The 17392-nt window shown below is 40.3% G+C and overlaps 1 protein-coding gene across 1 annotated transcript in view; it reads left to right on the top strand.

Moving 5' to 3' along the window:
* dlc (deltaC) overlaps positions 1–16509 on the top strand; it is a 49321-nt gene extending 32812 nt beyond the window's left edge. Inside the window, exons 8-10 of the mRNA XM_068317036.1 lie at positions 3056–3788; positions 3983–4097; positions 14366–16509. Coding sequence (XP_068173137.1) covers positions 3056–3788; positions 3983–4097; positions 14366–14371 — 854 coding nt within the window. The 3' untranslated portion in view covers positions 14372–16509. The remainder of the gene's footprint in view (positions 1–3055; positions 3789–3982; positions 4098–14365) is intronic.
* The last annotated feature ends 883 nt before the right edge of the window (positions 16510–17392 follow it).

The raw sequence follows: 17392 nt of genomic DNA, 5'->3' as shown, positions 1-17392 counted from the left end.
GACAATATGGATTGTTAGGCAAAATGGAAGAGAACCTCCAGAATCTGTTGATGTCATTAGACAAGAAAGACAAGACAAAACAAAAATGAAGATGAAGAAGACTTCTTCTCGTCTTTGTTGATTTGACACTGCCCTCTTGTAGGCGTAGTGATGCTAAAGTAGCTCTGACAAAAAAAAAATTGTGCACAATCGCGATGAGCTGGCAATCTCCAAGTCTCTGCGAGTGATGTGAATTTGTAGGATTTGGAGTAACATACTTGTTTGGAAGTGTGTTTCTGTTGAAGAACTTCCAGAGATAAAGAAGGAAGGCGTTAAATAGATTCTCAGGCTTGGTGTCACCTGTTCTCATGTCAGACCGGGTGAAACTGCCCAGATCTTTTTAAAGGGGAGCAAACGGATAATCTGAATCAGACGGCTCCACACGCTGATAAGTTGAACGTTATCACTGAATATTACATCGGCATGAATTTAACCATCTGTGAGACTTCAGTCCTCCCTCCGGTCCTCATTAGTGTTAAGAATCCAGCGACTGCTTATCTTCAGTCTACAATCATTCCTGCAAGTGTTGCAACACAGCAGCTGCACAGAACAACCAAATATGGAAATGATTCAAGTGTTTGTTCCAACACTGTTTATCCTGCAGTGTGTTTCCTTCTTTCCCAGCCAAGATTGTCGCTATCACAAATCTCAATAATTGTGGAAATAAAAAGATTAGTCAGGTTAGTTTCATCACGAATCCCTCCAAGGTTTCTTAGGTTAATGGTTTACAGTAACTTCTACATCCAGGGAAAGTATCTCAGGATGTCTCTAATCACACACACATTTCTCTCCAGATGAACAGCATCTGTTATGAGGAAAGGGCATTTGCATTCCGTCCCTATCCCCCTATCTGCCCTCTCTTCATCCTCCTTTCTGTCTGGATGAAGTCTGCTCTAGAGGAGTCAAATTTTTTCTTTAAGATTGGAATTTTTTTTTCTTTTAATGGACTTGGCATGTAACCCTTACATAGTTTTTTTTATGCAACATTATTTTCTCCAACAGACTGAAACCCCGTTGATGGATCTTTAACGAGTATAAAACATATCTAAGGGTTTAAGAGTTTGTTCTGGCTGGCAGAGATATTTTGGTATCCCTCATGACCCCGTTCTTGGTCCTCACATCAATCCATCACCAGCTACTCCAATTTAAATCTGTTGTTCCAGCTTGAGAAACGGCTTTTTTTCAAGCTGTCCAGCCCTTGCCATTTCCTTTTTAGTCGAAAGTAAAACCACCCAGGTTGTAGATATACACCATCTTTTACAGCCTGGTGATGATGCTGGTTTTTTCTCAGTTTTTTTCTTCTTAAAGGAACTGCCCTTTTTTTCCCGCTTGATCTCTTTTAATGAAGTTTCATATGGATTGCTAGCACTTCTAAAGTACAAAGGAGTCCAGACTAATGATATACAGTACAACAGTTTCCTCATTATGTTGTCTGTGTGTTAATTTGTGTTGTTTGTTAAAAGGGGATTTAAGGCTGCGTTCAGACTGGCAGCCAATCTGGATGACTTTTAGCCATCCAGAAAGCGGATGGCTCTTTTATAGTCTGAACCGTCACATGCCACATAAATACGATTTTGGCAAGACTGATTGGAACCACTTTCGGGACGTAGTTTCAAATGGCATTTGGACAGCTGCATTTCCGTCTGAACAACTCCAAACACACCAATCGGGTTTTGACTGTCCGTGACGTCACTCTACGTGACCCAAGAGCTAATTTACCAGAAGAAAGGAGCATCATGCGTTACAGAGCAGTAAAAAATTTAGGTAATTGACAGCACCAGTCCCTGGACTTCATCTCTACTAGACAGTGATACTGCCAATACACTAAGGTAACCAACCTCTATGTTCGTCCTTGTTGTCGCAATTGTGCGATTGTGCCTGACGATGCCTCCACTCCAACATCGTTTCTAAGGCAATCAGTAAGATTGGTCAATAATCTGCCTCAGTCTGAACAGAGAAAGATCGCATTTGGAAACTTTCTAATAGCAGTATGGACAGTCAGCCCTAAAAATTGGATGTAGAAGGAATCTGATTGGAATCCGATTTGCCTGCAGTCTGAGCACGGAGTTCCCCTCATCATCATCACCATCATTATCATCAAAATATTACTGTCAGAATGTATTGTCTAATATCTTCCTGTTATTGTTCTGATCCACTGCCTGTGAGACAATTCTGAGGGCATCATGATCCATTGGAAACCAAAAGTCTTTCATTAAGGTGGAATGATCCTTCTGATGTCTTTTCGTGACTTAATTTCTTTCATACTGTGCTTTACATCCATCCATTTTCAATACCGCTTCTTCCACCATAGCGGGTTGTGGGATGCTTGACCCTAACCCAGCCGACTGGGGCGTGAGGCAGGGTACACACAAGGCACAACGACAGTGCACCGCAAGCTTTACATCTTATTAAATCTCTGTCTTGCCACCTTGTACAAAAAGCAGTTAAAAAAATACTTTGTTTGGTTCTGATGAACCAGACAGATGAACAGGCTTGTTTCTAGAAAAAGTAAATAAAGGCAGGCAAGTGTCACATCTGAGGCTACCTGAGCAGGTAAAAAATAGTTTTTTCTTGTATAGTTTCTCATTTGATCCTTCAATGCTCCTGATCCATCAATTTCGTGACAGTAGAAAAAGATTCCTGGTTCTTCTGCCCTGGACAATCTCTGGCTCTCCACTTATTCATTTTGTGGTGAAAATTTTGTTGTAAGTCTGCCTATTTTTTTATCTGCTTCAAGAAATGTCAGCAGCACATTGGCACATGAAGGGATGGCGCCGTGGTTTGATGAGCAACAACCATATTTGTGAAGTAAAACTTGTGAGAACCTGTTTTTGTTAAGACCTGTGATTATCTTTGTAATTGTACTGTTTTGATCGACAGATGTGTTGTTTACTGGTGGTAGGTTTTGTAAACCCACATCTTTGTTGAATGTCTGTTCTTTCTCTTGCCCCAACCCCCAGATGTTGGAACATCATCCGGGTGCGTTGATAACCTTTGTGTCTCTTTCTCGGTGCAGGTGCTGAGTGCTTGGACCTGGGAAAGCGCGTGATGTGCCGCTGTCGGCCGGGCTTCATCGGCCCTTACTGTAAGACCAACAAAGACGACTGCGCCGTGAACCCCTGCCGTAACGCTGGCACCTGCATCGATGGCGTGAATGACTTCTCCTGCACCTGCACGCTCGGCTTCACCAGCAAGGACTGCTCTGTGCGCGCCAGACCTTGCGACCTGTTCCCCTGCGACAACGGCGGCACGTGTTACACCCACTTCACTGGCCCCGTGTGCCAGTGTCCACAGGGATTCATGGGAGCTCGCTGTGAATACTCGGTCACCACCGCGAAACCGCCTGCAGATAGCGACTCTCCTCCTGCGCTCATTGCTGCCATCACTCTCGGCCTGGTGACACTGAGTCTGCTGTTATGTGCTGCCGTCCACATTCTTCGACAGATCTGTCGGGGCAGAGCGCTGATGGCTTTGTCGGCATCAGTGAAGAATGACCTGGAGACGGTGAACAACCGCAATGCGGTCATCGGTGGAGGTGGACCGAATAATGGAAGCTTACCAGGAGCGCCGCCGAGCAGCCTGAGAGAGAAGGAAGCCTTTCTCCTCCCTGGAGGACATCTGAAAATGTCCAATAAAGATGCTGCGCTGGTGGAGAAGGGCGAAGATAACACTGCTATGTTTAAAAACAGAATGGCCGATTGCAACCTGACAAAGGAGGAGCAGCGTCTGGCGAAGAACAACTTTGACCTGTAAGGACCCCCTAATGGTTTGAAAGCAGTTTGTCAGTCCTTTTTACGTCTTTCTACTCACATTCATCCTGTTTTTCTTTGTTGTCTGATCACTTCTGTCAAATCCTTTGTCATCCCTGTCTTGTACCAACTTTTTTCCCCCTCTCCCTTTGTCTCTTTTCCTCTTTCTATCTCTCTACCTCTCTCTGTCACAGTAAAAAGTGTGACTCGTCCATCATCGTCCCTCCTCTCAGTTTTGCTAAGGACAGTCTTTATCATCCAGTGTTCATCATCCCAGACCAGATGGAGCAATGTGTGTTTGCTACTGAGGTGAGGACAGCATTTACCAACACTATCACGATAATACATAAGCGTGTCAGTATATAAATATATTTTGGGGATTTCAATTTAATTTTTTTGCAATTTTTCTGGCTGAAAAGTGTGAATTCCACCGTTCAATGGTCATGATTGTTTGCAGATATAAAAAAACGCAAATACAATGATTGACCTTGCAATAATTAATTACAAGTTAAAATCTGTGTTTTCATATATTTATATTATTTATACTTTTACATATATATATATATATATATATATATATATATACACACATCATATTTACCTTTTACTGCTAATTCTTGAGGGGAGTTACTTCTTCTTTAGTTAAAACAAATGCATGCTTGAATGAATTACCTATAATGAAGCTTCCTGACTCTGAAATGTTTGCAGGATTTTCAGTTTTTATCTGTTTTCAGGATTGTATTTTAAATGTCTGACTGGTTTAAACATAATTAACCTGCTGACTTTGTGATCGCTGTCTGTATGATGACTGTTGCGCTAAACACTGCATCTAATTTCCCAGTAGACTCCCTGCTGCTGCGGTCAAACCACGCTGTCAAAGAGGATGTTCATTCATTGAAGCAATGAAGTTAACACTATAGTCCATAGTAAGCAGAGGTCATCGACTTTCTGCAGAGTCAGTAGCTAAGGACCTCCAGACTTAATGTCATCTTCAGATTAGCTCAGTAACAGTGTGTAGAGAGCTTCATGGAATGGGTTTCGATAGCCAAGCAGCTGGATCTAAGCCTGACATCACCAGGCATAATGCAAACCAGTGGATACAGTGGTTTCAAGCAGGCCGCCACTGGACCCCAGAATAGTGAAGGCGTGCTCTCTGGGGTAACCAATCATACTTCTTCGTACTTCGATCTGATGACGAGTCTGGGTTTGGCGGTTGCCAGGAGAACTATACTTGTCTGGCTGCGTTATACCAACTGTAAAGTTTGGTGAAGGGGGTATCATGTTGTGGAGTTGTGTTTAGCGAGTTCGGCTCCACTCCTTAGTTCCAGTGAATGAAACTGTTAATGCTTCAACTTACCAAGACATTTTGGACAGTTTCGCACTCCCAACGTTGTGGGAACAGGTTGGAGATGGCGTATCTCCTGTTCCAACATGACTGCACCAGTGCACGAAGATAGGTCCATGGATGAGCGAGTTTGGTGTTGAAGAATTTGCCTGGCCAACCCTATAGAACACCTCTGGGAAGAATTAGAATGGAGACTGCCAGTCGGGGCTTCTCTTTCAACATCAGTGTGTGGCTTCACAAATGCCCTTCATAAACTCTTCTAACTGTTGTTAATATAGTTTATAAACGTATATTCATGGCATTGGGAAAGTTGGGCCTTGTACCTTTAGGAACTGGTCCCCCAATCTCTAAGATTCCAAAGGTGCTTGATGGAGTTGAGGAAGGACATGTGCATAAACCAGGCCAGTTCAGACTAGATTCATCATCAAATTGGTCCCCTTACCATTTTTTCTCCCCCACCAAACAGTTGTCCCAATGAAAACAGGTAGGTGAGGTTCCACTAATCCTAGATTTGTGTGATCGGTCACTCCTCAGCACGTTGCCATGGCTCCAGAGTCAATTGATGGCGTGCTTCGTACCAGTCCTTTGGATACTGGGCATTGTGTTTCATGATGTTAGGTTCCATCCATTCGGGGGCACTATGGATGTAGATTTTCTTCTGATGTTTAAGCAGAGAAAGTCAGGAACTCTGCATTAATAGAGTCAAGAGAGAGTTAATGACTTTGCATAACCTGATATTTCGTGGCTAAGTTGCTGTTGTATCCACTTTTCAATAATACCACTTCAAAATGACTGTGGGCTATCAAGCAGTGAAGTGGTGAATGTGGCATCCTATGACAGAACCATGCTTGAATTTGGAGGACAGTAGCTCAGTCCACTGGGCCTTGGGTTGGGGACTGGGGTGGCTGGTTCAAGACCTGTGTGGACCAAAATGTTTCAACGGGGAAATGTCACCTCCTGAGCACTGCTGAGATGCCTTTGTGCAAGGCACCAGCCCTTTACAAGTTGCTCATTGTGGCGTCCCACGTGAGGGCTGTCCACCACTCAACCTCCCATCATCTGCATGCCTGCAGGCCCTAGTCAGACATTGAGGTATACAAAAATACAAACTAAGTAACAATCAAAGCCAAACATGTCAGTGCAAACATTACAGGTAGTCCTCAACTTAATGAACATTTGATACGAACAAATGCACGCCGTCATATCAGGCTATTGTCCAGCAGTTCCCCTTTCTGCCACAACCCCTCGCCGAGCAGCACTGCTGCTTTTGCGCATCGCCTACACTTGTCTCCCCCTCTTTTTGTTGTTTGTTGTCTCTGTCAGCATCTCAGAGCATCAGGCTTCATACTTTGGATTTTTAATGTTTATCATAGATGATAAAGCAAAGGCTAGTGGAAAATAGTGGTAGTAGTGACCATCTCTCTGACGACAACTTTTCCTCTGACCTACAATAACTCTTCCCTCCTCCTTCCCTTTTGCCCTAAGGGTAAGCTACATATTACATACTAAAGTACCTTAGAGTGGATTGTCAACATCAACGGTTGGCCCTCGCTGTTGTTACAAACTAAGTAACCTATAAATAAATAAGTGGATGAGGGTTCCTTGACGTCTTTTCTTTTTCTTCTCTTCAGGGATGAAATATTAACGAGCAAAATCTTATCGTGGACTAATCTCGGTTGAAAAAAATCACGTGAATCACCAGTGACACTTATTGGCAGATGTTGGGACTACTGTATGTGTACGTATTTTAATACAGTAAGCCCTCGTTCCTTGCGGTTAATGCGTTCCAGGAACCACACGCGAATAACAAGTTCCGCGATATAGCTAAAAACTATCTTATTATTTACGGTAATTTAATGGGAAGAATGAAAGAGTACTTTGATGTGATGGGAAGAGGGAAAGAGTACTTTGAAGAGTTGATGAACGTGGAAAATGAGAGAGAACAAAGACTAGAAGAGGTGACTGTTGTAGACCAGGATGTAGCAAAGATTAGTCAGGATGAAGTGAGGAGGGCATTGAAGAGGATGAAGAGTGGAAAGGCAGTCGGTCCTGATGATATACCTGTAGAGGTTTGGAAGTGTCTAGGAGAGGTGCCAGTAGAGTTCCTGACTGTGTTGTTTAACAGGATCTTAGATAGTGAGAAGATGCCTGAGGAATGGAGAAGTGTGATGGTGCCCATTTTTAGGAACAAGGGAGATGTGCAGAGTTGTAGCAACTACAGAGGAATAAAGCTGATGAGCCATACAATGAAGTTATGGCAGAGAGTAGTGGAAGCTAGACTAAGGGCAGAAGTGAACATTTGTCAGCAGCAGTATGGTTTCATGCCAAAAGGAGTAGTACAGATGCAGTATTTGCTTTGAGGATGTTGATAGAGAAGTACAGAGAAGGCCAGAGGGAGCTGCATTGTGTTTTTGTAGATCTGGAGAAAGCTTATGACAGGGTGTCCAGAGAGGAACCGTGGTATTGTATGAGGAAGTCTGGAGTGGCAGAGAAGTATGTTAGAGCGGTGCAGGACATGTATGAGGACTGTAAGACAGTGGTGAGGTGTGCTGTAGGTGTGACAGAGGAGTTCAAGGTGGAGGTGGGACTGCATCAGGGATCAGCTCTGAGCCCCTTCTTGTTCGCTATGGTGATGCACAGGCTGACAGACGAGGTTAGACAGGAATCTCCATGGACTATGATGTTTGCAGATGACATTGTGATCTGCAGTGAGAGCAGGGAACAGGTGGAGGAGAAGCTAGAGAGGTGGAGGTTTGTCCTGGAAAGGAGAGGATTGAAGGTTAGCTGCAGTAAGACAGAGTACATGTGTGTGAATGAGAGGGACCCAAGTGGAAGAGTGAGGTTACAGGGAGAAGAGATCAAGAAGGTGGAGGATTTTAAGTACTTAGGCTCAACAGTCCAGAGCAATGGAGAGTGTGGAAAAGAGGTGAAGAAGCGTGTACAGGCAGGATGGAACAGGTGGAGGAAAGTGTCAGGTGTGATGTGTGATAGAGGAGTTTCAGCTGAAATGAAAGGAAAGGTGTACAAAACTGTGGTGAGACCAGCGATGTTGTTTGGTCTAGAGACAGTGTCACTGAAGAAAAGACAGGAGACAGAGCTAGAGGTAGCAGAGATGAAGATGCTGAGGTTCTATCTGGGAGTGACCAGGATGGATAGGATCAGGAATGAGTACATCAGAGGGACAGCACATGTTAGAGGTTTTGGAGATAAAGTCAGAGAGGCCAGACTGAGATGGTTTGGACATGTCCAGAGGAGAGATAGTGAATATATTGGTAGAAGGATTCTGAGTTTTGAACTGCCAGGCAGGAGGCCTAGAGGAAGACCAAAGAGGAGGTTTATGGATGTAATGAGGGAGGACATGAAGGTAGTTGGTGTGAGAGAAGAGGATGCAGAAGACGGGGTTAGATGGAGGCAACTGATTCACTGTGGCGACCCCTGAAGGTAAAAGCCAAAAGGAAAAGAAGAAGATTTACGGTAATTTAAACGTTTATGAACCCTCCCCATACTAATATTAAACCACCTTCTATCTGTATAACCTTTTCCCTCTCTCTTATCGACTATTTAAAGCACTTTTGTGTCTCACAAAAATCCGAGACTCACGGAACGTAGCACATCTCCGGACGTCATCAGCCAATAGAATGCGCGTATGGTATCACATGACTGCCTACCAAAAATCTGCGATGAAGTGAAGTTGTGACTTCATGCACGGATGTGCGAGGGTGCATAAGTTTTTATTCTTATTGTACAGTAACATGATATCATGTGCTTTTAATGGTTATCTAATGATTTTAAAAGTACAGTATTTGCGGTGGACAGACATTAAGTCGGGTAAGATGACTTAAACTTGATGTATATTGAGAACGACTTAACTTATTCTTACTCGTTATAGATTGAAATATAACAAATAATGACTTACAAACAATTTCACTTACAAAAAACCTTTTGGGACGAATTTGTTTGTTTATGGAGGACTACCAGGCCAGATATGTGCAGCATATTTTATTATTATTTTATTATTGATTAATGCATATAATTTAATGCAGTACAGGTAGTCCTCAACCTACGAACACAATTGGTTCAGAGAAGCTTTTCGTAAGTTGAATTGTTCATAAGTCGTTGTTTAGTTATAAAATACTGTAGTACCATGATGTAACTTTTACATCTCTACCTCTGCTGAATGAATTTTAATCCTCGGAGGTGTAGAGGATAAAACCAAGCTTTAAGTCACAAAGGTATTACACTGCACTTACATGAATGATGCGCTGTTGCACTTCCTGGTAATCAAAGTAGTAGTAATAAATAATTATAATAATGGATTAGACATATATGGCGCTTTTCTAGGCACTCAAAGATGCTTTTACAGCGGATCCATTATTCATTTCTCATTCTTACATAGTGATGCAGAGTTCGTTTTACCTCAAGAAAGTTGTGCATTAGTGGGATGTACTTTAAAGAAAAATTTGTGTATCCCAACATGACGTTTATGCATCCCAAAAGCAATAACAGAATATATGGTAGAAGCGTATGCAAGAATTGAATTTTGCCAATACTACAATTTAACTATAACTGTTAATTTTAATGATTTTATTAATAACGTCATAACTGTTTAAGTAAAAAGAAAAATAGTAAAATTATAAATTGGTTTTATCAAAATGTTAAAACCTGTTAGTCATTTAAAAAAACAGTTTTAGAAATAAAGATGTAATGCAGTTTCTCTTTTCACTTTTGCTTTTCACTCAGTAGTTTTTCTTTGCCTTTAATTCACCTGCTGTATTTTCCTGGGGACACTGCACTAAGCTGACGGAGCCTTCTCCACACAAATACATAGATATACCGTATATACTGTACTATATTGATCCTGGTGGAAATTCAGTTTGAATTTCAGTAATATGTTAGTAACGTCTGTCTCTTTTTCTTCATTAACTTTTTATTGTTTTTTATTCAAGAAAGCACTCATTGCCTTTTGCTTTTTCTCCAACTTTTACATCTTTTTCGGAGGCATGGTGTTAATCAATCAATCTTTATTTATGTAACGCTTAATCACATCAGCAGACATTTCAAAGCACTTTAACAGACAGACAAACCCAACAGGACGCTTATGCTTCCTCTGGAGGGTCTAACTAACTCCTTGCTCTCACTACAGTGTGTAAAACGAGCAACCGTTGTGTTGCATTCGATTTTAGTAAGGCAATATCACGCAAGTGAGTCTCGTGACGAGAAATTTGCACGAGATCAAAACATAATGACAATTTCCGGGTTCGAAATTTAAGTAGAGAAATGGAAAAAATTGTGAATATTTTTGTTGAACGGAAGTGCATTTAAAGCTTGTGTCCCTTATCAAAAAATGTCCGTCGAAGACTCAAAGACGCATACAAACGAGAACTCTGGTGATGGTAAACTACATGTGTAATCACAGCTGCCCTGGGGCAAAATGACAGAAATGTGGTAGCTAGTCCATGCCCACAGGCCCTCCAAATACCACTGGAACAATCGCACACATTCACACACCAGCAAGTCCCTCACTGGAGGCAAGGATGGTAAACTGTCTTGCCCGAGGAAACAGCGACGGGTGACTAGGGCAGCGGGAGCGGGAATCGAACCGACAATCCTACGATCAGTGGACGACCTGCTCTACCACTGAGCCACTGCCATTTTATTTCCATTAAATTTCTCATTAACTCAACCAATTGTTAACGTCAAATGGCAAAACATTCAGCATTCAGGGGTTATTCATTATACCTAGAAACCTAACCCTAAATGAAATAACCTAACTGAAATAGACAGCAGGTTGTTAGTTTTTTTTACAGGTAGCCTATAGTCTACATGGCTGGCTCTAACTTTCAACTTGATTCAAATTGTCGGCAGTCTCAATGTTTGTTAACAAACATAAACATAATGTACATGAATGCATGTACTGAGTTATTTTGACATTACATTTGAAAACTTAATCTATGGGGTAATGTTATGCTGCTTAGTGTGGGTTGTGGCAGAAAGGGGAACTACGGTAGTAGGATATGGTAGCATGCAGTTGTTCGTATCTACAAATGTTCGTAAGTCAGATGTTAGTATCTTGAGGACTACCTGTACTAGAAAATAGTAACTCAGGGCTCAGTAGTTTCCACCTGGTCACTTTGGTAGTGACTGGTTGCATGCAGTCACCAGACATGCTGGTTGACGTCTCATTGGATGGACATCTCATAGAGGACATGAATGGGGGATATCAAAGGGGCCTTCAATAGTGGCCACATTCGACAGGTGGCCTTCTTAAAGATAAAGCATAACAATTCGTGACAAAATAGAGACATGACAGTTTCCAGGTTACATTACCATACTTTAATGGTTTTACTTTTTTATACCTAAAGAATTATAGCTAAAATTTACTATTTCTGATCTTATATAAATGTATTTGATAAAAATCATCTTCCAACTAAGACCCGTGTAACCCCTGTTTTGGTAACCTAAGTCTGTCTTTGACAAATCTTTTTGTTAACGCAGTTTGAAAATGTGTTGTCTTGTAAACTTCCTCTGAAGACTACCTGGTAGTGATTTTCATCCAGTCCTGGACTATTGCGTTTCTCCGGTGGTCCTGGGCAAACATTTTGCCGTGTTTCAATGTCACTGTCCAACAAGTTTGGATGTTTTGTTGCAGAAAACTCACAATTGTTTGATTTTCCTCTTCCCAGATGAAACATGGTTTATATACACATGGAGAAAATTGTTGGTACCCCTCTGTTAACGAAAAAATCCACAATAGTCACTGAAATAACTTGAAACTGACAACAGTAATAATACATACAAATTAAGTGAAAATCAGACATTGCTCATGAATTGTGGTTCCACAGAAATATAATTTAAAAATAACGAAACGCTGTAATGCCTGGACAAAAATGATTTTACCCTTAACTTAATATTTTTGTTGCACAACCTTTGGAGGCAACCATTGCGATCAAGCAATTTCTCTAACATTCCAGGTGATTTGGCAGATTCCTTACAAAAAAGCTGCTCCAGTTGTCTCAGGTTTGAGGCATGCCTTCTCCACATCCGATTTCAGCTTCAACAGATTTACAATATGAGTTAGATCAAGGACCATAGCAGGTCACTACAGAAAAGTCCAAAGTTTGGCTCTTGAATGATTTAGCTGTGTGTTTTAGGTCATTATCCTGTTAAAAGACCTGCGACTGAGGCCAAAATTTCGGACACTATGGAGCACGTTTGTAAGCTTCCTTTCTACGTCTTTGAACATAGTGCTGATGTGTCTTGCCAAACAGATCCAGTTTTGTCTGATCTGTCCAAAAGACAGAAACTTTGTGGCTTGTCAGTATGCATTGTGACAAATTCCAGTCTTGCTTTTCTATGATTTGCTTTCAACAGTGGTGTCCTCCTTGGTCAAGTCTCGTGAGTCTACTGTGGTGAGTCTACAATGTTGTGTGGTGTGATATAACACTGATGTACCTGACCTTGGAGTTCACCTTTAATTTTTTGGAGTCCAGGGAGAAGAGCCACAGTCCTGTGGAATAATATGTACAACTGTATTCACAGGAGCATCAACCTTATTGGAGATGGTCTCATACCTTTTACATGCTCATCCATCATTTTCTTTCTAATATCCTGACACAACTCTGCTTTGCTTCCTGTGGTCCATATTTAGTGTGGTACAAATTATGTTACTAAACAGCACTAAATAGCATTTGTCACCCTTTAAATAGGCAACCTGACTGAAGACAAGTTTGAAGACAACTCTGATGCCAATTTCAGGGACACACCTTAGTTTATCATATCACTGTGGTCAAATGATTTTCAATCTTTTCTAAGGGTACCATCCTTTTTGTCCGGGCCTGTTTCATTAGTTTAAAAACAAAAGCAAAACATTCTGTTGTACCGCAATTCAAAAGCAATGTCTGATTTTTATTGGTTAATTTTCAGTAAATTGTAATTTATTTCGCTTTTGTCAGTTTCAAGTTGTTTTGTGACCATTGTGGGTTATTCTTTCCTTAAGAGAGGTACCAGCAGTTTTGTCCACGTGTGTATACGTTTGGCTGTTTGACCTGCGGTACCTGTGTCTACCATATGAAAATGCTGCCCAGTAGCACCAAGCAATCTGAAAACATGTTTGTTTTTTTTTGCAGGCTAATGCATGAGCGGAATAGAAACGGATAGAACCTTAACCCTTTTCTCTGCCTTCACTTTGTGTTTGTGTAATGTTTCTGAAATTTATTACAGCCTGTTGGAATTTTGTTGTTTAAATTTTGACTCTTCGAAGCCGTCATGAGGATGGATCGACAACCTAAAGGACCTGTAAATCTATATGGATGTTATGGATGCATTGTTTTGCAACAATTGCTTTATTTTTGTACATGTAGGGAGTACGAATGAGCATTTAGCCTACTTTGATACCACATAGACCTCACAGGAACAGGGCATTAGCAACACGATGCTGAAAAATAGCATTAGCGAGTTCATGCATGGATAGCTATTAGGACTGCGTTAGAGAGCTTTGTTAGCCACACAAACAGTGGTAGCAACACAATACTGAAAAATATTGTTTGCTAGTTCATGTTATAATTTTCCACACAGCTTTGCAGAGCTTACATTTGGACTTTTTTAATGTTTACATTGATTTTCTGTTAAATTTTGAGAGATTTTTGCAGAGATAAATAGTATAGCTGATGAAATGGACACTTTCAGTTGTCTTTCCACGTGCATAGTGTCTGTAAACAAAAGTAATAACTATCATAAAATGGGTAGGTATTGCTGTTTTGTGGTAATAACTGCCTGTTTTGTAAGCCTCTACTACACAAAATTAATGTTTTAAATATATATGTAGACAATTATAAAATTGGAATTTTAAGACTACATCTTCTTGTTGTTTTGCTGTTGATTTTGTTTCTCCACTGTACTGTTCATCTAGTACTCAGTCATAGTGTTGATTGGTGGCTGTTAAAGCTGCAGAGCAGATGCACTTTAACTGAACATAAAAGTAGGCGACCGCATTAAATGAAGAAATAACTTAATTTAAAGGTAAGTTTCTTGCAAAAAAAAGAGCAAATTTTAAGCTTCCAAAATAAGCTCATTTGCTTTAAATGATGAACAGAAGTCATATCAAAACTTTTCCTTTAAAGAAATGTTATTCCAAATTCTGTTTTATAAATAATGGTTGCATTCCAAATGTAACCAAGGCGAAGTAACTTCATATGCAGATGACAAACCGTTATTTCTCTGTGTATTCCTTCAGGTATAACCTCCAGCTGGAGGTGGAGGAACTCCAACGCTGGAGACCTGAATCATTTTCTGTCCTGGACAGCTCACCCAGAGGATCTGTACTACACCTTATTTTATTTAATATTTATTACTGCTGCTCAGTGGAAAGAAACTAAAAGAGAGAAGTTTTATTCTTTTCTGCTTTTATGTTTTGGATCACATCGCCAAGAAAAAGAGAGAGAGCAGTGAAGGAGAAATGAAAGACTGAATGTCAGGCATCATTTGCACTATTTATCTTTTTAGTACACGTTAAATCTTAGTATAAATCCTATCCTTATATTCTGCATTTTCTTTTTTTCTAATGAGAATGAGAGGATGTAAAGAATTGGAACTGTCAGACCAATCAGAAGAACTGGTGCCTTAACCATCCTACTAAATCATTACGGCAAATGTTTCCTGCACAATTACACAATCAGATTATCAGAGGACCTGCTGATGGAATGGGACAGAGATGTTTTTATATGGATTAGTGGGACTGCTAGTAGCTTTCCCAATCTTACTTAAATCCGTTTATCTTCTGTAGAAGTGAAAACATTTTGGCCTTTTAGTAACCTTACAATCCTACAATCTCTGAAGTGCCTCTTACTAAAACGTCTTAAATCCAGGCCTAGAAAACCCATTCTCCTCAACCAGAACCAGACTTCATGTGTTCTGTCATAATTCACTCATATCCCATCACTCTATCTCTACCTCTGTCAATGAAAATCGATTGTTTCCTCCAGATAATGTAGAGTGTAGAAAGTCAAACACAGCAGGTTTATTCTACACACAGATTTGTTTTTCCATTCGTCTGCCCGTGGTTCTTGTTTCCCTACAGTTCTGTTTTTCCTTTAATCAAAAAACTGAACTAGCTGCCTTCTCTCTCTCACGCGCGCTGCCTTTTTCAACCACAATGCGCAAACAGGAACATTTCCACAACTCGGAACGCCAGTGCAGGTGTTTGAATTTTGTATTTACAGAAAATGATCTTTTTTTTAACCTTGAAGGACTCCAAAGAGAGTTTTTTTTATTCCATTTTTTAAAAATCCATTTGATACCAAAAATGTGTTGTTCCTGTTTCATCATGTCTGTGTGCTATCTTCATTAACTTAAGAAAACAATGCAACATGTACATACCCTCAAGAAGATAGTTGTCTTATTTAAGTTTCCCCTTTGTAAATAATTTTGTATTTATGAAGAGAATTGTATATGTGTTTATGTTCATGTGCCTAATGTCTCCATCACAATCAAGAAATATATTTTTTCATGAATAAATTAGCAAAAAATAACATTGATGCTACAATGTTTTTTCATATTTCTACATGTTTGTTAAACTTTGTTCTTGTTAAGTGTAATAATCACTTTTACAGACTGTTTAAAGCATTTTTGCCTAAAAAATGTTAAAGGAGTCATGGGGGTCATTGTTTTCCTGCCTCTGAGCCAATTTGAGAGGGATGGAAAGACAAAGACGGAGTTCTTGTAACGTGTGATGTGTACAAACCAGATTCAAAAAGCAGTCCATAGCAGTTAGCAAAGGAGTTAGCAGCAGCAAAGCTAAGAAGAATACAGCGTGGTTCAAGGGACTCAGTACTGGATCTGCCACCGATTGATGAGAAGGAAAAATTATCACTGCTGGATTTGTCATCCACAAGAAACTCTCAAGGCTTCATGTCATTCACAAAAAACTCTCAATTTCACAGGTTTCATTTGTTCTGTTCTCGGTTTTGCACACTGTGTATATAGAGCTGATTTTAGTTGTTTTGGGTTTTTTTGGTTGTATATTGTGGTTTTTTTGCTTGTATTTGTATGTATATTGAGCTGCTTCACTTTCTCAACTATTTCATTTATCTGCTGCTGCTTTTATTTTAGGGAAACTTTCATTTGATCCATTTTACTTTCTTTTTTTTTACATATTTTGTTTCACATATGACAATTTTGATTTCACCATGTGTACTTCTGTCTAACCTATCTGATCTGTCTGTGTAGAAAAGGGTCTTTGCTGCTGTGCTAAACAACATCTATCAGATAAACCAGAATGGCTTTATTTCTAATAAAAGGACACATTAAATCCATTATTTCATTTGCATTTGGGGAAAGAAATTGTGCACCTCTCAGGAAATAAAGCACCATAAATTCTAATTATTTGGAAGCAGTAATCTAATGTGTGATTGATCGAGGACACGTGGCCCGTTGCTCTTTCCGACTTTCATCCAAGTTAACTTCACCTTTTCTGAATTAATGTTCAGGTTTTACTTTTTTTCTCCAAGGAAATTTTCCTGCTTTATTTCTCATTCTTAGATTTTATTTTCCTTTCTTGAGGGATCAAACTAGATTTTCAAATTTTATTTCTTATGTTACCTCTCATTATCATCCTTCCATAAATTAGATTAGCATTAGATTAGCAACCTGCAGTTAATCCAGCTCCTTTGTGATGCAGAAGGTTGTGTTATCCTTAATTTGTACGTTCCCGCTTTCACCCCACAGTCTAACCTTTTGTATAATAGATGCCGTTTAATGAGTAGCTCCAGTCAAACAGGCTGACAGCAGGTGAGTGGAGGAACTCTGGCTCACCTGCTGCTCACCCGCCTGGTTTTATCTCACTGTCACACACCTGCCCGCAGATTGAACTGTAAATTCCCTGATTGTCACTTCTGGCAACTGGAAACCAGCACACTTCCTTATTCATTGGTGTCTCTTGGCTGTAACGTGAATTAAACCAGAACGTCATCTCTCATACTCTTGCAAACCTTTAGCTTCATTAAAGAGAGTCCAGGTTCACACAATGAAATGATTCGGGATAAAGCATCTTTCATTCTGATCGATCCTGAGGCGCTGCTAAAGGTGGAGTCAGATTTCAATGAGTTGGATTCAATTGGTCCAGCTGGATTAGAAAGTATGGATTTAAGTGAGCAGAGGTCTTTTCCCTGCATCACATGAATCTGATGTGTCCTTTAAATAACAGTAAGGATAGTGCAACACTGATTTTAGAGCAGGTTCTTATTTTAATAACCTTTCCTGAACT

This window comes from Antennarius striatus, chromosome 6, assembly GCF_040054535.1.
Source record: "Antennarius striatus isolate MH-2024 chromosome 6, ASM4005453v1, whole genome shotgun sequence".
NCBI classification, from domain to species: Eukaryota; Metazoa; Chordata; class Actinopteri; order Lophiiformes; family Antennariidae; genus Antennarius; species Antennarius striatus.
The sequence above is the reverse complement of the archived record's forward strand: the minus strand, read 5'-3'. Positions and strand labels throughout refer to the sequence as shown.